Source organism: Peromyscus californicus, unplaced genomic scaffold (assembly GCF_007827085.1).
Source record: "Peromyscus californicus insignis strain IS unplaced genomic scaffold, ASM782708v3 Scaffold_12__1_contigs__length_115047231, whole genome shotgun sequence".
NCBI lineage: Eukaryota > Metazoa > Chordata > Mammalia > Rodentia > Cricetidae > Peromyscus > Peromyscus californicus.
This window is the reverse complement of record NW_026294413.1, coordinates 83,200,340-83,219,951: the sequence shown is the minus strand read 5'-3', so window position 1 is coordinate 83,219,951 and position 19,612 is coordinate 83,200,340. Positions and strand designations below refer to the sequence as shown.

General features: G+C 49.7%; 1 protein-coding gene across 26 annotated transcripts in view; it reads left to right on the top strand.

Annotated features, from left to right (window-relative positions):
• The first annotated feature begins 2,402 nt into the window (after nucleotides 1–2,402).
• Kcnma1 (potassium calcium-activated channel subfamily M alpha 1) overlaps nucleotides 2,403–19,612 on the top strand; it is a 710,017-nt gene continuing 692,807 nt past the window's right edge. For 12 of the 26 annotated variants that reach the window (XM_052733605.1, XM_052733592.1, XM_052733599.1 and 9 more), the window contains exon 1: nucleotides 2,404–2,888. In XM_052733605.1, coding sequence (XP_052589565.1) covers nucleotides 2,508–2,888 — 381 coding nt within the window. In that variant the 5' untranslated portion in view covers nucleotides 2,404–2,507. Of the gene's footprint in view, nucleotides 2,889–19,612 lie in introns of all 26 variants that reach the window. The other 14 variants (XM_052733616.1, XM_052733594.1, XM_052733593.1 and 11 more) reach the window with 2 other exon arrangements.

Genomic DNA, 19,612 nt, shown 5'->3' with positions numbered 1-19,612 from the left:
ATGCATGGGAACTGTGGAGCAGCTTTCTGAATGCAAAGGATAATGCTGGAGGCACCGCCAGATGACATTAGGGGAGACTGAGGCAATTTCTCTTTCTGGAACATCCCGTCTGTAGCTCTCTTCTTTAAAACACAAATTATTTACCCGTGTGTGCGTGTGCACTCGAGTGAACACGAGTGTGCCTCAGAGCACCCACGGGGGAATCAGAGAACAACGAAGTCAGTTTCCCCTTGACTATAAGAGTTTTAGGGATGGAGCTCAAGTGGTCAAGGTTTGGAGGCGATCAACTTTACCAGCTGAGCCATTTTGTCACCCCTCCTCTATATACTGTTGTTTTGGGGGGTGGGTGGGTGCCCAATGCAGGGTACCACACTCTCAAGTGTGTGGTACCTCAAGAGTGTGGTATCTCACTCCACCCCTCTCCCCACCACGACTTTGGCCCTACGTTTTTTTTTTTTTTTCTAATGCATATGTACACTGAGCCCAAGGACTGTACCAACCAATTTGAGACTCAAATATCTTCAGTGTCTGCCAGGTTTGACCTCTGCTGGCCCCTCTCCTGCATCCATCCTAAGGCCAGGGTTTTGTGGCTGACCAATGATTTAGGTGGAGACAGCTTGTTCAGGTAAGGAGGCTCAGTTGGGCCAATTTGCCATAGGAAGAGTTGAAAGGAACCTGAGAATTCCAATTAGGCTGTAACTAATGAGCTGGAAACTTTGGGGAAATCACTGTGGGCAATGAGGGGAGAGTGATCATCTTTGTTTTAATTAGCACAGGAAAAAGTTGTGGTCCAGCTGGTAGCCTGGAGAAGAAATGTCAGGAGGGAGGAAGTGTCTGTATGCAACCAAAGGGGAACTCTGGGAGAGTGGGGGACAGGGTTTGCTGAACAAACCTGGATTCCTTCCCCTTAAAGGGGAGAAAAAAGGAAAACCAGAAATGTAGAAAAGCAAGCCTGAATGCAGAGTACCCAGCATCCTGTTGCTCTTCCCACAGGAATCTAAAAAGCAGGGAAGAGACCCTTTAAGGAATCCCATAGTCCATTCCATCAGGTTCCAAACCAATAGCCAGATTGCTGTCATTCTTGTCTGCTCTCTAGAGCAGCCCGGTGCTGCTTAATAAGGAAACGGGGTGTGTGTGTTGGGGAGAACAAAAACCAAAACCCAACAAAAACCCACCTGCTGCTGTCAGAGGTCACAGACCACCAACAGACTTCTAGATGGCCCTGTCTGTCAGTCACGCACACTGGGGCACCTAGGAGACGAAGAGTGAACTATGTCAGCAGGTGTACCTATCTTGGCTAGGGTCTTCCTCAGTCTCCAAGCCTGAGGATCATGGGTCAATAAGCCCATGGAATCGAGTTTACAGACGGTTACTCCTCTCCTCCCCGTTAGGGGCTCCTTTGGGAAAACCGGCCTACGGGGGCGGGGGGGACCTGGTGGCTTCCCCCTTGGGGTACCGCGCTGAACCTAGTCGGGGGGCGCAACGCATACTAAGTCCTGCACCTGGGCTGGGGGCGCTATACGCCGTGTTCTGGAAGGTGGGGGGCCGCGTTACCGGCCACCTCCAAATAATGGCCTGCCGCCCCTACTCAGCCCCAAGCCGTGGCGAGTCAGCCCGGTAAGCCTCCTCCCCTCCCGCTTCGGGCGGCTTGAGCCCGCGCCCGCTCCAGTTGCTGCAGCTGCCACTGCTGGCGGCTGCGGGGAGCGCGGGGCGCGCGCCGAAGAGGCTCCGGCTGCGAGAACGGGGACGAGGAGGAGCCGGAGGAGGAGAGGAGGAAGAAGCGAGCAGAGGCCGAGGAGGCTCCGGGTCCTGGAGACCCGGCCAGAGGGGGTCCTGCAGAGCACGGGCTAGGGGGCAGCGGAGGCAGGGCAGCCGGCCGCAGTCAACCTGCGGCGGCCCCGCGAGCACAGGAGGCGGCGATCCAGGAGCTGAGCGCAGCCCGGGGGAGGAAGGGTGGCGCGGGCACGCCCGGGCGGGAGGGCGAGGATTCTCCGATCCTAACGAGCTGTCGCCTCATCACCCGAGAGCGGCGCGGGGACGGGCGGGGGACCCCGGGCCCGGGCGCAGCGCACACGCGTGGCGCACGCCAGGCGGGCCGGGCGGCGCCGAGGGCAGCGGGGATCGCGCGCACGGAGCTCGGGGAGGCACAGACCCCGGGCGCGGGCGGCCCGCGGCGCCCCCTGGGCTCTCGGTGCTCCGCGCAGCCCCGGGGGCGATCGGGGCCCGGGTCCGGGAGTGGGAGCCACCCGCGCTCATCCCCTCCCCCCCCCGGGCGGGCCGGCGGCCCGGGGGAGGGCGGGCGGCGGCGCTTGGCTGTATATATCTCCGCGCACCCCGCCAGGTCGCGCACAGCGCCCCGAGCCCAGGCGCCTCCCCGCCCCCCTCCCCGCGCTCCGCGGCGGCGGCGGCAGCAGTAGCAGCAACATGGCTGTTGATGGGTGTTCGGGGTGGCGCTGGCGGCGGGAGGAGCTCCCCCGAGCCCCTGCGCCGGCCGCCCGTTGCTAGCTATGGCAAACGGTGGCGGCGGCGGCGGCGGCAGCAGCGGCGGCGGCGGCGGCGGCGGCGGCGGAGGCAGCGGTCTTAGAATGAGCAGCAATATCCACGCGAACCATCTCAGCCTAGACGCGTCCTCCTCCTCTTCCTCCTCCTCCTCTTCTTCTTCTTCCTCCTCCTCTTCCTCCTCGTCCTCGGTCCACGAGCCCAAGATGGATGCGCTCATCATCCCGGTGACCATGGAGGTGCCGTGCGACAGCCGGGGCCAACGCATGTGGTGGGCTTTCCTGGCCTCCTCCATGGTGACTTTCTTCGGGGGCCTCTTCATCATCTTGCTCTGGCGGACGCTCAAGTACCTGTGGACCGTTTGCTGCCACTGCGGGGGCAAGACGAAGGTAACGCGCGCCCCGGGCGCCCGCCCCCTGCGCCAGCCCCTCCGTTTCTCGGCGTCCCCCGCAGCCCACCTCTTTGCTCCGCACCGCGTCTTGCCTCCTTCCGTCCCTGCCTGCCTTGTCCCCGCCGTCTGCCCTTCCCTCCCCTCTCCCTGCGCTCTCGGATTGGGGCAACGATCTGTGCGCCAGCGGTGAGGAGTTGACCCCAGCCGGTGCGCTCCAGGATGCAGACCCCCGCTTTAGTTTCCTGTTTATTATAGGATTGTTGGTGGCTGCGGACCGGCCGGGGTGGGGGCACATGTGCCTCTTGGGTATGGTGGTGCGGAGTGAGGAGAAGCAACCTCGCGGGGACAGAGGAAGTGGCAGACCCTGGGTGCGTGCCCGGCACCACTCACCGGCCGCGGCTCGGCTCCTCACGGTGGGCGAGTGGGGACAGATCAGCTCAGACTTTAGGAGCTTGTTGGGGAGATGAGTTCATGGGGTCCCAAAGAAGGGAAGGTTCTTTGAGCAAGGAAGAAAATCTCTTGCATTTGGTGATTCTGAGGGAGCAACGTGGCTGGAGAAAGTGGGGGCATAGGGGTCAATAGAAAGTTGGGAAGACCCATCCCAGAATGGGGCTCAACCCATGGAGAGTCACTTTCTGAACGTAGCATGGTTGCAAGTCTGATGTCAACGCCCACTCCATCCTTTGCATTTTCTTTGTGGAACATTCCCCTACCCCAAGTACTTTCGTCGCCTCTGCACTCCTCTCCCAGGCCACCCACTTTGGGTCCCCGCAAACGCGGCCAGCAGCTTCAAGCTGTAGCACGAGGGCTGCTCGCCTCAGACTCTGAGGCTGCGGCTTCTCTCAGTCCCTTCTTGGCATTTGATGTGGCTGGAAGTCGCCTTAAGCTATTCCCGGCAGAGACGCCCACCGGCACCAGGACTCACTCACATCTTAGATGTATGGTTGCTAGGCTGACTCCTAGGCTGTGGCCATATCCCTAGAGGTGTCCCTGCCCACCACCTAGCACTGGCTGGAGGTGGGGGGCCGGGAGTGGGCAGTGTTTGAGAGACAACTACAGAATGAATAAAAGAAAGAACTGAGAAAAAAAAAAAGGAGCTGAACTGGGTGCCTTCTTTTTGAATCATTCTCATCCAAGGGGACTTCACAGCACCCACATTTTTGGAGGGAGGAGATATCTGGGGGGAATTGTGCAAGGCAGACACTCATCTTGGCCCTCAAATGTTCACACCTGCTCCAGGAAAGTTAATCCCGGGACCCCCCTCAGACTTCACAGGACCCAGCAACTTGTAGCAGGCTGCTGGCTGCTGAGGAGAGGAGTTAGGCTAGGGGACAGGCTGACTGAAACCCAAGGGCAACTGAAGCACTCTGTGTCATTAATTATACATCACTGTAGGTGCTGGCCTCAGCTGTGTTTTGTGGCAGCACATTTGTGTTTTGGAAAATACTGGTGTGTTGGATTAAGGGAGGAATAAGGAAAATTTCTCTTCCTATCGCTCTGAAAGCCTCGAACGGTGGTGGCTAGCTGGCTTTGTTTGAAGCCACCTTCTTGGTGACGGAGGTCCCCTCTTTCTTTTCAAGGAGAAAGATCTCTGGCCTTCCAGAGAAGCCTTCAGGTTAAGCAGAGTTCCTACAGCCAGACCCAGAGTTGCCTTCTGCCTGATCAGACTTTACACAGCCCGATCATAGACTCTTCATCACTCCCTCCCTCTCCGACTCCGGCCCATCCCGCGAGTTTCTCCTCCCCTCCCATACAGAGACCTGGCAACTCTTTTAGTGGGGAAGGTAGCTCACAGTTACATGCCCCTCAATTATTTTCTAGATGGAAGTGACTCAGGTTGGCTTTTTAAAAACTCCCTTCTGTTTTTCAGAAAGTGAGCCATTTTGATTATAACGAAAACTTTCATCAGCTTGAGATTTGAAAGGCAGCCTTCATATCTCTTTACTCTAGGGTTATTCAGAGCTAGTATGGTGCCTGTCATGAAATGCTTCTTGGAGAGAGTTTATATAAAGAATCTCTTTCCTAAATAATGACCAGCGTAGCTTCTATCTGTTTTCTAAAAAGAAAAAAAAAAGACTTTGTGCAAGGATAATTAAAAAATGATCAATACCTATTTGTTTACATATTTTTTAGTCCCGAGACCAACTGAGTGCACATAGTTGAGAGTTTCTATATAGACTCAACCTGGAATGGGAGATAATTGTGGTTTATTAGAAAGATTGAAGACCAAGACAGAATAGCATCAAGCTATTTTTGATATCATGAGTTCTTTTCGAATCATGCCCAGATCTCTCAATACCCGCCTCTTGATTTGTTCAATTAAATTGTGTGTACTCAACTCACTGTATCTAACAATGGTAAGTGAGCATCTTAGGAGGTTTTCATTCTACCTTTTGGGCTCTGCATTCTGTTTGCAATCATATTTTCCCCTCTTTGCTTTCCAAGTATTTGGTCGTTTTGTCAAGACGTGGTGCGGAATAAAGAATTCAGCTCAAGTTCAGAACATTTGTACTGTTAGTCTCCCCAAGCAAATCTCGGATGCTTTCCCATAGAAAACTTCTGTTCGCCCTGAGGCCTGTTTGTCCACCCCCACCCTCATCCAGATCCAGGCTGGTTTTCTAGGAGCTAGAGCTCTGGGGAAGATGTCTTCTCAAGGTACCTGAAGTTCCCAGGGAGTCATGCTTCAGCAGGAGCTTGGAATCCCATGCATTTGTTCTCCAGGTCGGCACCATGGTTTTTTGGTGAAAGGAACCCGAGACTGTGGACATACATCTTGGGGCCTCTGATCATTTGCGCCTTTGGCCTCCAAACAGCATATAGCTAATGGCTTTAACATTAAAAAATAATAGATTGTGGACCCTTTGGGTGTGTGTGTGGGGGGGGGAGTAAGGAAGAACACTTACGCTGTGTGTGGTAGCACATGCCTGTAACTCCAGTAATTGAGGACAGAGGCAGGAGGATCATGAGTTTTAAGTCAGCTTGGACTGCGTAGCCATTTCCTGTCTCAAATAGCCGAAGAGTGAAACAATACCAGTAAGCCTCACCACATCCCACCCCTGTTTGGGAGGGGGACACAGTCCTGCCAGTGCTGTTCTTTTCCTGAGCGTTTTCATGGTATTGCTTCCCTCCAGCACCCTAGGTTTCATCAGCGTGTACTGGTCATTTGGCCATGACATCTTGAAGTTCAATCCAGTCCTAGATTGTTGTGAGCAAGAGAGCTATTCAGGCAGCCTAGATAAGCCACTGAACTTCTCCGATCCCTGTGAACTTGGAGGGTTGAAACCCATGACTTCTAATCAGCTCCCTGCTTTTGGGTCCCACACAGGAGGATGGAAGAAGCAAGGCACTGTGGGGGAAAGATCTTAGTTCAGTGGGCTCTGCCGTTCTCCAGATCCTTTTGAAATTCAGCTGCCAACCACTTTGTTCTCTTGACTTGTTCATCTTCTAGCATGTGGTCTACTTCTCTTTAAGTGTCTGGAGAAACAAGCCACTTGTGGATGGGTTTCTGATTTGCTGCGGGACCTGAGTATGGCCAGGCATAGGCTCACTGATAATCTCAGTCAGGGCTATCATCCCCATAGCCGCTCGGGCTAGGTCAAGGATGGTCCGCATGCTGTGAATTACTGAGGTGTTGTCTCTATGGCTGTGTCTGAGAAAACAACTCATCTTCTCCGACAAGCTCGTGACTAATATAAATATCAGATCCCATTATGGCTTGGTAATTGCCCAGGGTCTGAGCTGGTGCATTCAATCAGGACTAGCGACTTCAGTACCCTGGAACTCTTGAGTCCAGATTGGCCCGGGTCCTCGGTTTCCTCTTGTCCTGGCAACTGCCAGCACCAATGACCTTCATATATGCTTTTGTGGTCAGATCGCTTGAGGTGGCCAGGGAGAAGTTCTCAGGCCCCAGTTATGGGGGGCCTGACCTGGCCTTGTCCAGACAGCTTCTTCTCATTGCTTATTTAAAAACAAACAACAAACAAGCAAACATTTATTTTGTTTTATGTGTATGTGCCTGAGTGTATGTATGTACGTCAGGTGCCTGCAGGAGCCTGTGGAGGTTAGAAGAGGTGTCAGATCCTCTGAGACTGGACATTCAGATGATTGTGAGCCACCGTGGTGGTGGTGGGGGTGCTGGAAACCAAACCTGGCTCTTCTACAAGAGCAATATGTGCTCTTAACTACTGAGCCATCTTTTTAGCCCCACTGCTGTTTATTTATTTATATATTTATGTATTTATTTATGTATTTATTTATTTATTTATTTATGTATTTATTTATTTGTGATGGCTATATTAGACTCTACAGTTAATAGACCAAGAATAAAGGGTGCCGCTCACGCCCAGGAGGGTGTCTTTGGCTGACATTAAGGTCCGGCCTTATTTCCTGACTGGCCAGAGGAGCCCATTGGCACTTTGGAGAATTCCTATAATTTGTGCCCAACGAACACCAGGTACTAGCAGGTCTCTTGGAAGTGGGAGTTGCCACAGCTCCACCAAGTGAGAAGCTGTTTTCTCTGCTACTGAAGGATAGCTGCAGAAGGGCACAGACTCGAACAGACAGAATTTTAGAGCCGAAGGAGCCTCCTCCAGGCCTGAGAGTATGAGTCGAATAACCTGTCCAAAGTCACACTGAGATTGGGGCTCCTGACTTTTTGGATTACTAAAAGTTGGGGCAATTGGGATCTGGTAGCTGAAGAAGGGTCTGTGGAGGATGCCTGGACAGTACAGTTGTGTTGTTGATGAAGTGGGTATTGTGGTAAGCCTTGAGGGTACTGGTGTCTCAGCGGTGGAGGGGCTGGCAGAAGGAAACATTCTAACAGTCAGCTGGAGATGTAGCTGTTCAACAGTACGTCCTTGAAGAGGGACAGATTCCATCCATAGTAGTCCAGGTCAGAGCTCCCAGACTTATCCCCTCCTAAACCCCGGATGCTGTGATCTCCTAGCCAGGATGCTGTGTACCCAGACCAGCTTTTCCTTGGCAGCCTCTACGGCAGGATTTCCCAAAGTGTGTTCTGGCCCTTGCCCTTGAAGTTACCTTGGGAGAGACTGGTAGTGAGGGCCCTGGCCGAGTCTCTCCTTGGAGGATGTCATCACAGACTTGCAGAGGTCCTGCCGGGACAGAGCTTGCCCGTGCTTCGAGCAGCCTTCGCTGGGTTTCTCTTCTGCTGTGTAGTGATCAAGAGTCAGCCTATGACCTTGGCGAGGACTTTAGTGCCATGTGCCTCAGTTTCCTCACATCACATTGAGACTTGTAATAGAGCATAGTCCCGTGGTTCTTTCACTAGCCTCACCGCACAGTGTTCTGAGAAGACGTGGGTCCATGCTTTCCTAGCAAGCCTTGGTCTGCTGTTGCTGCTTCTGGAGGAAGGGACACCCTGCTATTTGGCCTGAGAAGGGAGGCCAGCTCCCAACCCCCTTTTTTTTTGCCTTGCCACTGTGTTCTTTGGGCTGGGATATTCAATAAGTGCCTTCCAGACGGAGTGCTTGCTTTGGAGGCTTGCTTGCTTGCTCTGCCTCCCACCCCCGCCTTTCTCTCTGTCTCTCTCGGTCTCTGTCTCTCTTTGACACAATCAAGATGGCATTGGATTACAATGCCAGGGCCTCCTTCCCCAAGTGGGTAGCAGGGGTTCCCTGGCTCTCAGTGGCGATGGCTGTGCTAATCTGTGACTCTCACCAGCCAATAGTGCCTTCTCAGGACTTCAGAGCTGTGGAGCCTCTAGAGAAACTCCTTTTCAGTCTGTGGGAAAGGGTTGTGTTTGTGCCATGACACCATAGCCCTGGGACATCACAGAGAACTCTGAGACTTGTGGAGAAATCTTTGAGGGTCAGGTAAGGCCGGTCTCCTGCAGAACCTCTGAAATTCCCTTGCTGTAGACAGCAGGGGCAGACCAACAGTGGCTCTTTCTTCCAGATGCCTCAAGTCTGTGTACTCTCCTTGGCTTTGGGATCAGTGGGAAGGAAATTCAGGGTCCCACCCTCATAGGCTTAGCTTTGTGGGAAGAAGGCCTGAGCAATGTGTGTTGGGCTCAGGTTTCTGTCTGAAAGGGCTGGAGGAGGGGATCTTCAACTTTCATGTGTACACTGATCACCCGGAGGGCTGCTGAAACGGTCTAACACAGAAGGCCCAGGGAGTGGCCTGGGTGGCTGCATTTCTGTAAGAGGCAGCCATTGCTGATGCTCTGCAGAGGCCCATGTGAGTGAATGGCAAGGGCCTCTGGGCCATCCATCTCTGAAGATGGGCTTATCATGGAATATGGACATTCCTATCTCTCCTATGACATGAAGGGGCCAGAATGGACAAGAAGAGGAAGGTTTGCTGATGCCAGACAGCCAGGGTGAGAGAACTAGGTGAGATACATAGGGTGGAGGGTGAGGCTGCTTGCTGCCAGGCTGTTAAAGCTGTCTCTTGGGGTGTCTTCTTCCTAAGAGCCCACAGGTACTCTGGCTTTGGGGCTGGCTTGTGGTAGCCAGAGTGGCATTCAGCAGTTTATAGGGTGTGGCCTGCTAGTTACCAGCCAATGTGTGGGTTCCTCCTCTTGCCAGTTGGTCACCCTGTGAGGGGTGTGGCTTCCCAAAGTCCAGAGTAGCAAGTTAGCCAAACCACCATCTTGCAAAATTAAAGGCCCCTGTATGGTGTGGGATGGTCCAGGAGGCCAGCTGTGGGCTACTCCTTCTGGAAGGGTGGAAGTCACTGATTTTCCACAGGGACCAGGATGGACCTTAGCAAGTGGGAGAAAGGCTTCAGTTTTAAAGGGCTCTGGCGGGGGAGGGAGTGCCATCTTCCTTTGTACCTCTCAAGCATCCCCGCAGACAACGGTGAAAGTAGCTCTCTTTCTCCACATTACAAGGTTTTTCACAGCTCCTACTGTCGGGGACTTTCCCTGAGACGTGCTTTTTATGTTGTTCCGTTGTTAAAGGAGGGGAACCCCGAAAGAGCTTTACTCAGGTCTCTGGAAGCCACATGAAGAAAGGCCCTGTACTTGGAGGCCCTCAAATCTGGTTAACCTTAGGGCTGTTGGCTTTGCCTTTATCACAGCATATGTACTGTGTTGGAAACTGAGCTGGGCGCCAGGGGAAAAATAATGAGGACAGGTTCTGACCTCTGGCCCATTCGGACTCAGAACTATCAGAGTGAGCTGGGCTAAAACCAGGTCCCTTCTCCTGGCAGGTGGATACCTGTGAGTGACCCCTGAGAGGTCTGCAGCTTCCTTGAGGGCGGGAATGGAGTTATTTAAAAAGAAACACAGACACTTAGGGTGGTGAGGACTATGGTGGGCGCAGATACATATCTCTCTCTCTCTCTCTCTCTGTGTGTGTGTGTGTGGGGCAATCTTCGGTGTCATTCCTTAGTCACTTTTCTTTCAAAATCTTATTTGTTGTTGTGTGTGCCTGCTGTGGAGGTCAAAGGAGTCCGTTTTCTGTCTCCCTTTGTGTGGGTTCCGGGCATGACACTCAGGTTGTCAAGCTTTGCTCAGCAAACACTTGTAGATGAGACGTCTCATCAGCCCCACCTTGTTTTTATTGGGACAGTCTCTCTCACTGGTCAGTCTGAATTCACCACGGAGTCTAGGCTGGGTGGCCAGTTAGCCCTAGTGGTCATATCTCACTCACCCTCTCAGCAGTGGGATCACGAGCACACACAAGCCTAGCTTTTTATGTGGGTCCTAGGGATCACACCCAGGTCTTCATGGGTGCGTGGCAAACACTTTGCTGACTGAGTTGTCCTCTCAGTCCCTCCTACTCTTTTTGGGGTGTCATTTATCAGATATTCTTGAGAAGCTGAGAGGAAGACATGGGCTTGATTTGGTGACAAGCTTTGGTGATGAAATTAAGAGTTGCTTGATTCATTCTAGGTTTTAATTATTCCCATCACCATGGTGTCTTGACTAGTGGGTGACAGAGATTGAGTTCTCTTGGGGGCAGTCGTGTGTGAGGGGGCTGAGTTGGGTGAGGGGCAGAAGGACAGTTTCAGAAGAATGCTCTCATTCAGATGGAATTTGCATTGTGTTTGGCATTATTTGGTAATTGTCTTTGGGACATTATGTCTAATTGCCAATTTGGAAATGTAATTGGCACTCTAGGGCCAGAATGGATATGCTTAACGTCCTCAAGCCGAGCCTGGGAGTCATCTTTCTGTACGATCTCATTACCTGTGTGACTAATGCTTCTGTACGTGGCCAAAGCTGAAGTTATTTAAAACATCTCATTTACTCTCTACTTTCTTTTTTGTTTTTGCAGTGGTGGGAATTGAACCTATGGCCTCAGGCATGCTAGGCAAGTGCTCTACTACTTGAGCTATGCTCTTAACTTTCCTTCCCTTGTGTGTGTGTGTGTGTGTGTGTGTGTGTGTGTGTGTGTGTGTGTGTTTTCTTTTCTGAGACAATCTCATTGTGTAGCCCAGGTTGGCCATGAGTTCATGATCCTCCTGCCTCTGCTTCCTGAATCCTGACATCACAGGTATATGCCCTCAATCCTGACCCCCTTTTCTTTCTTCATGCTTGTTCATTGGCCTTCCTATCGAGTTTTCATGGGGACCCAGATCCAGTGGACTCTGAACAAACAGGGACTTGACTTAAGACATTTAGGGGCAAGTGCAGCTACAGCTCAGGGTGGTGGGAGTTTTGGGGTGTCCCTGAGTGCTACAGCTCTCCTGCTCCCCCAGTAGAGAGGGCTGGTGTGCTCATCATCTCCCGAGGCTGCCACTGCCCACCTTATAATGGATCTAGCAAGAATTTTCTAGTCTCTCTTTGCTTGTGATCCATGTCCGGGACACCCAGAACAAGTCCCAAGTAGTAGATTTCAGACCCTAAGTGCATACCTGGATGACAGGGAGTTGGGTAGTATATGGATATTGCCCATACTGTGGGGATGTCAAATGACCTTACCTAGGCTGCTTCCATGCAGGCAACTTGTCCTCTCTGGTCCCTTGTCCCCGCTCCTCCTGAGATAGTGGGGCTCCCTGCTTTGCCGTCCTTAACGTTTGGAAGTGCCTAATTTCCAATCTGCCTGATGATTCTGCCTTTGGAGATCTGTTTAGTCTTGTTGCAAGCTGTTGGTGGGTTTTTGTTTTTTCCTTCATGGGCCCTAAAGTCACTTTCCTTTATTTTTATTTTTTATTTTTTAATAGATGGAGTCTCACGTAGCCCCTTCTGGTCCCTAACACTATGTAGCTAAGGATGACCTCAAACTTGTGATTTGCTTGCCTCTATCGTCTCAGATCTGGAATTACAGACTGTCCCACATGCCGGATTTATGAAGTGCTTAGGCTTGAACCCAGGGCTCTGTGCATGCTGGGTAAGTGCTCTACCAACTGAGCTCCATCTCCAGTCCCAAAGCCATTCCTATATCAATGAATGGCTCATGCCCGTCACTGTTAAAGGTTTGGTTTTCCAAGGTTGGGTTTCCTTTGTAAGTTAGCCTTGGACTTAGCCAAAGGCTGAAGTGATTTTGGGGTGATGCCAGGAATCCAGATGCAGGGTGTGAATCTTTTGCGAAGAAGCTGGGCTGGGCTCTGCTTTCCAGGCATTGGTTCTTGGAGCCCAAAGGAGGCAGAAGAGATACCGATCATGAGGCTCTTTGGGCCTCACTTGAGTAGAGCCACCCTTCAGAACCAACTATCGTCCCATTCCCACCCAGCTTCTTATTTCTCCCCTTCTTTTGGGCTTCTATCTATTGCTGCCCCCGCAAAGAAACATGGGAAGAACTAGAAATCCTCCTGGTAAGTGAAATAAGCTAGGCTCACAAAGAGGACTACCTCATGTTCCCTCTCCTATGTGGAATTTAGATTTAAAGTGTGTGTGTGTGTGTGTGTGTGTGTGTGTGTGTGTGTGTGTGTAAATGGAATTATGAGAGGGAAAGAGGATGTCCAAGGAAAGAAATAAGGTGTAACAAGAAAGGGTAGTAGATATATGCAGTAAAAGCAGAAGGAGGAAGTATTTAGAGGGAGGGAGGGGACCAGCAAGGGTGGAGAATAGGGGAGGCTACTGAGGATGGGCAAATGCAAATTCAAGTATAATGGAATATATGTAGGAAAATAATGTCACATGAAACCCGTTTCTTTGTATGCTAACTAAAAATTAATTTTAAAGACGTGCTAGAAAAAGAAAGAAGAAGGAAACAAACAAACCCATAAGCAGACAGGAGAGGGTCGGGTGTGTGGAGGGTACTGAGAACAATGACACTTCTCCTCAGGGAGGTGGAGGTGGACTCCACTGGTAACTGGGAGCGTTGGTTTGCAGCCTCTTTGCTTTGGTCTTATTTGAATATGTCAGGCTATCTCACCGCCAAGGAGTAGAGCAGACCAGTAGAAAGACCACTGGGCGCAGTGATTTCGTCTCTGCAACACTGCAGGTTTTCACAGATGTTTTGTTCAATTAACAACTGGGTCCTGTGGTCCCTGTGGCCTGACATTGAGAGTGATGGACTTTATGGGGTTGTTTTTGTACCACTGTTATCCTAGACTATAAGAACAGGGCTTCTCTTTTGGGACCATTGCTGCAGTGATTTTTTTTTTTTTTTTTTGTAAAGATTTATTTCATTTTCAAATTAAGTGTCTCTGTGTGGGTATGTTCATGTTGATGTGGGTCCCTTCAGTGGCCAGAAGAGGGCATTGGATTGCCTGGAGCTAGAGTAACAAGCAATTGTCAGCCACCTGAGTGCTGGGAAATATACTGGGGTCCTCTGGAAGAGTAGCAAGTGCTCTTAACTTCCCACAATTCTCCAGACATCGGGGCGTCCATCATTTTTCACTTTCTCTTTCTGAGGCTTTGGGAACTCCGACTGGGAGAAAAACGCCGGCCATCCAGGAATATTCAGCAGACGAGGGTGCCAGGGGCTGGGGGAAAGATTTGGAAGTGACAGGGCATACCCAACAGCTGGGGTTTGATGGTCACCATGGGCCAGCGGTGGCACTTCCTTCCCAGTGCCGAGAGGGGCTGTGTCAGTGGCCCGTGACTTACAGGCACTACTCAAGTGAATTTAGGCAGCTACAGTCGAGCGCAGGGGATGGATTCTTAAGGAGTGCAGGAGTGATGTCTCTCACCAAACCCACAGGAGGACGCAATGGTTTGCCTCGCTCTTAAAAAAGAAATCCATTTCTTATGTTCATTTGCAACCTATTTTCCTCATAAGATTTATTTTTTGACTTCAGTGTTTTACATTTTTGTCCTTAATCCTGAGTACTGTATGTTCATTGTAGAAAATGTAGGCCAGACAGAGGCATTTTTAAGAAAAAGGACACTTCACACCCACTAGGATAAATTCTGTAAAAAAAATATCCAGAAAGATCACACATGTTGGAGAGGCTGTAGAGAAGCTGGAACCCCTGGAAGCTATTATGGAAGGTTTTTTTACAAGATTAAAAATTAACTATCATGATCCACTGTTTCCATTTCTGGTTCTGTGAGCCATAACTTAAGAACAAGGGCCTGAATGATCTGCGTGCTCACGTTGAGAGCTGGATTACCCATAATAGCCCAAAGTGACAACCACCCAGAATCTACTAGAAGATGAAAGGGGAAATCAAATGTCGCATGGCCACACACTGGGCTGCTGTCCGGCCGTAAGAGGGAAGGGCTTGACTCGCGTGGTGGACCTCCAGCATGTTGAGCTAGGTGAAAGATGGGACTCAGCTCCTATGAGGCACCTAGGATAGCCACATTCCTGAAGCATACTAGTGGTTCCTCAGCATAGGGCGACCCATCAGTCATTTAAGGGGCATAGCATTTCAGTTTTGTATGTGAAAACGTTTTGAAGATAGTTGCACACCAATGTGAATATGTTGGCCACCACTAAACTGCACACAAACCAAGAAGGTAGACCTTAAAATTCATTTTGTTTTATTATCTTATACATGGATGTTTTGCCTGCACGTGTGTTTCTGTGGCACATTCATGCATCGCCTCTGGAGGCCAGAGAGGGCGTTGGATCTCCCTGGAACTGAAGTTACAGACAGTTGCGACCCGCCACATGGGTGCCGGGAATCGAACCTGGATCCTCTGGAAGAGAAGCCAGTGCTCTTAACTGCTGAGCCATCCCTCCAGCCCCAAGAAGGTCAAACAATGTTATGTTTATTTTTAATAATTGTTTTTGTAACCCTAACATTTGGTAGGCTATGGCAAGAGGATCTTGATTTCAAGGCTGGTCTGGGCTGAGAGAGAATGTCAAAACAGGGCCTGGGAATGTAAATCAGTGGGAGAGCACTTGCCTAATGTGCAGAGGGCCTTAGTTTGATCCCAGCACTGAAAACACACACACACACACACACACACACACACACACACACACACACACACACACACACACACACTTTTTTTTAAACAAAGAAAAACAAAAGTCCCTTCACATCATGCTTTCCTCTGGAGATGGCCAATATTGTCTGTCGTCTGTCCTTCCTTGCCGCCCCTTTCACTGTTACCCCATTTAGCCATAGGCTGTAACAGGCTTTCTTTTGGGCCACCGATCAGCTCCCAGATCATGACATGGAGACTTATTATTAGTCACGAATGTTCGACCTCAGCTTATGCTCGTTTCTTGCTAGCTCTTATAACTTAATGTTTCGCTTCATTTACATTTTGCCTCAGGGCTTTTTTACCTTTCTTTCATTCTGTATGTCCTACTCTGTCTGTCTGTCTGGCTGGTGTCGGGCTTCTGGCCCCTGGTGTCTCCCGCTCTTTCTCCCTTGTTCTCTCATCTCTCAAGCCTAGATTCCTCCTTCTATTTATTCTCTCTGCCCCACAGCCCCACCTCTCCCTTTACTCCCGAGCTGTTGGCTGTTCAGCTTTTTTATTAGATCAATCGGGTGCCGTAGGCAGGTAAAGCAACCCATCTTTACATTGCTAAACTAATGCAGCATAGACAAATGTAGTTCATCTTTGCCGAATTAAAGTAATGTCCCACAACAATAGGCTGTTCACATTCTTCCTGTGGGGCATTCAGGCCCTTGAGATGCCTCTGGTTGGGTAGGATCCGCACTACCAGCTGCAGAATGAGTACAGCCAGCGACCTTCTTTCTGCCCAGAGTCAGTTTGGCTGGTGTTTGCCCTTCAGTACATTTTTGTAGTGGTGGCATTCAGCTCAGGGCCTTGTGCTAGGCGGGCAAGTCCTTTACCAGTGAGTGGCATCTCCAGCCCACCTCTGCTCTTAGAGGAGAGTTAAGGGCTCTTAAGAGTTTGACTTTAACACATGACGTAGGGCAGCTACAGTATCTCAGACAAGGCATGTAAATTGTTCTTGATTTAATGATTTTTTTTTTTGTATAAAAGCCACTTCTTAAGTCAGTTTCAAAGCTATCATTTTTACCTTTGAAGAATTCCATTACTTGAGGCAGTGGATGCAGAGCGTGGATTTTGCTCTACTAAAAAATCATAAAAGTGGACTTTGATTGACCTGTTCTCAAAACTTTAACGCTGACTTTGATGAGGGAGATGTACTTGAGAATTCCAATGTGAGGTGGTATTGGAAAGATGGCTCAGAGACTAAAAGCGTGCACTGCTATAGAAGAGAACCGAGTTTGGTTTCTAGCACCCAGGTCTTGCAACTACCTGTCGCTCCAGCTCCAGGGGACCCGAGACTCTGGGTTCTGTGGGCACCTGCACTTAAGTGCACATACCCACTCTGTTCCCTCCCCCCACCTAGACACCCATACATCATTAAAATATAAACCTTAAAAATTCTAATCAGAGGACATTGGAAATAACATCACACCTCCCCTCCATTTAGAAAAAAATTTAGATCTGGGGGAGAGGGGAGATGTGGGGGCTGGGCTGGGAGAAGTGGAGGGATCAGAGGCCATGTTCAGGATATATTGTATGAGAGAAGAAGAAACAAAAAGGAAAAAAAGAAAAAACATTCAGAGTTAAGTTTTTGTGACTCTGCTATTACTTCTGATGACATGGCTGCATGACTACTGAGGTTTTATTTTGATTTTTGGTGTCAGGAAAAGTCAAAGCCATCTTAGATTATAGTCTATAAATAGGCTGGGATTATAGGCTAGCAGTGTTTGATTGAAAAGAAGGCCATGAGAATCAACTCACTTTGAAGTTTTCCCTCAACTCATCTTAAAAGGCAGCCCTGAGCCAGCCCTGAGCCAGCCCGGTCATCTCCATGCTGTTGTAGGGAGCCTTCCAGCTGCTGAAAGCTGGGTAATGCTCCGAAGCCTCTGCAACAGGAGCCTGCATGGACAGGGGTCATCCCCAAACACGTCAGCTCTCTCTGAAACAAAACTCCCCCTCCACCGTAAACAGCCAGCACATTGGGACTTACAGGAACTGCTCTTCTAGATTATATAATATCCATTTGATTATGTTACCAGGGCCACGTATTAAATTTTAACTTGTCACAGATAAATGATGTTAAGAGTTTACAGATTCCCAGAGTCCCTGGCTGCTGGTGGGGGTTGCTCAGCACACCGGCCATCCTACAGCCCAGACCAAGCAAACAAACAGAAACAAATGAAGCAAAGAGAAACAAAACCCCTTATGCCTGCACTTAGACCCTTCTACACTGGAGTTGAGGCCTTCTTGGGGGATGAAAACACCCTCCAAGTATTTCTTCCAGAATGAACTAAACGTAACGACAGCAGAGACGCAACTGCAGAATGGAGTACTTGGTTCATGGGCAGGAGGCAGATATGACAGAGATTTGCTTTCTTCCTTTTTCCCGTGACATGGCTGTGTGAGCACCTCGTTTTTTAATTGATCCCTCCTTGAAGTCGGTGGCTGAAATGCTAGCGTGCAGATTTCTCCTGAGTTGCATGGAAACTAATAAAACCGCGAACGTTTCTATTTGTGCTCCGTGAACACAGACGGTAACGAAACCAAAGCAGCCATCTCCAGGGGTGATGCTGTTTAAATGCCAGGCAGGGCTTGAAAATGATTTTGATGGTAAAAACAGAAACCAGCAAGTGAGATGTTGCTGTTCCTTCTCCCCCGTGTCTGTTTACCTAGATCTTGTTTTCTACCTCAGACAGAATTCTCTCTCTCACATACGTGCATGCACAAACGGTCAACGTAAGATACGTATTTGCAGTGTTGTGGGTGGAACCCAGGGCCTTGCACATGCTAGGAAAGCACTCTGCCATGGCGCTGCGTCCCTAGAATGAAATCGTTCATTCTAGCAAGGCCCTCTATTGGCTTATATGCTTTGGTGGTCATTTGTTTTAGAGCCCAGTGGTTGATTCTGGAACATTCTCTTGTATCCTTTCCTCTTCATTCTCAGGGATTCCTCAATCTCCAGATTTATCACTGTTTTTTGCTCTGGGAAGTCCTTCTTCGTGAACTAGAATTATTGTGTTCTTTGAGGGAAAGCAATAACAAATTTCTTCTGAGTACCAACGAGGCAGAAATGTTATGGGAGGATTCTTCTGGTGAGTAGGTTATTAGATCCTCAAAATAGTCCTTTAATGTAGACTTTTAAAATTATTTTATAAAGTTTTAAAAGTTAGAAAATAAGCATGAGGGATAAAATCCATTTTCTACCCATCCCCACCCCCAGCAAACTTTGAGTGTTTGCTGGTGTTGGTGGGTGCTAAGCACTTTATATGCAGATATATGGTATTGAACCATCCATTGCGATAGGTGGTACTGTCACTGTTACTTTATGGGTTAGGGACTTGGGGCCCAGGGACACACACTAGTGTAGAGCGGATCTGGCTGTGAACCCATGTGGTATTCATGAACCTGACTTCTGTACCTCATACCCTAGTGCCTATTGTTGTATGTAGCCTTCTTGGTTCGCCCCTATTATGAGGCTAGGGGAACTCATGATACAGGACTAAAAAGTGTGTTGAGAGGCTGGGGAGTATTGTTTGGTTGGCAGGGTGCTTGCCTAGAATGCATGAAGCCCTGAGTCCAGTCCCTGGTAATGCATAAACAAGGCTTGGTGGAGGCAGCAGGATCAGATGTTTAAGTTTATCCTCGGCTACAAATCAAGTTCAAGGCCAACCTGGGATGCATAAGACCCTGTCTCAATGTTTAAGTCAGCAAGGAGAATGTTGAGACTCATGTGCCATTTTTTCCATGAGATAGAGGCCCTTGGTAAGTGTAGAGAATTCCAAAGTACCAGGATTGAAATGGATTGAAAGTGTTGACCAGATCTCTTAAACTTCCTGAGCCCATCTTGTTAGAAAATGGGGTGTTCCCCCTTTCTCTACCCCCTGATAGGCAGGTGTGCTGTATACAGTTGTGCAGGTTCACCTTCAGGGCTGGTGTGAGATTTGCATCATAGAATACACAGTTGTGTTTTACAAACCATGGCATACATCCCAATCCCTGTATTGTGGGTATATGGATGCACAGTATAAATACTGGTGTGTGTTTTGAGCATTGTCAGTCTGTTTAATAATGTGCCCTCCAAATGGATTAATTGTAAGATACAGAATTCAAAGATGCTCTTAAAAGCTTGAGCTAGATGTTGAAGGAGATGGCTCAGATATTGAAGTCCTTTTTGTTCAAACATGAGGACCTGAGTTTGGAACCCCAGCACCCATGTGAAAGCTAGGGGTGGCAACACTTGTCTGTAATCCCAGTGCTGGGGAGGCAGAGACAGGTGGATGCCTAGAGCTCACTGCTGAAGCTGTGAGAGACCCTGGCTCCAAAAGTAAGGTGGAGAAGTGATTGAAGAAGACACTTGACTGCCGATCTCTGTGGCCGAGTTACAGACAAGCACCCAAGCACCCACATGCATGCACATACACCATGCACACATCCCAAATGCAGACACA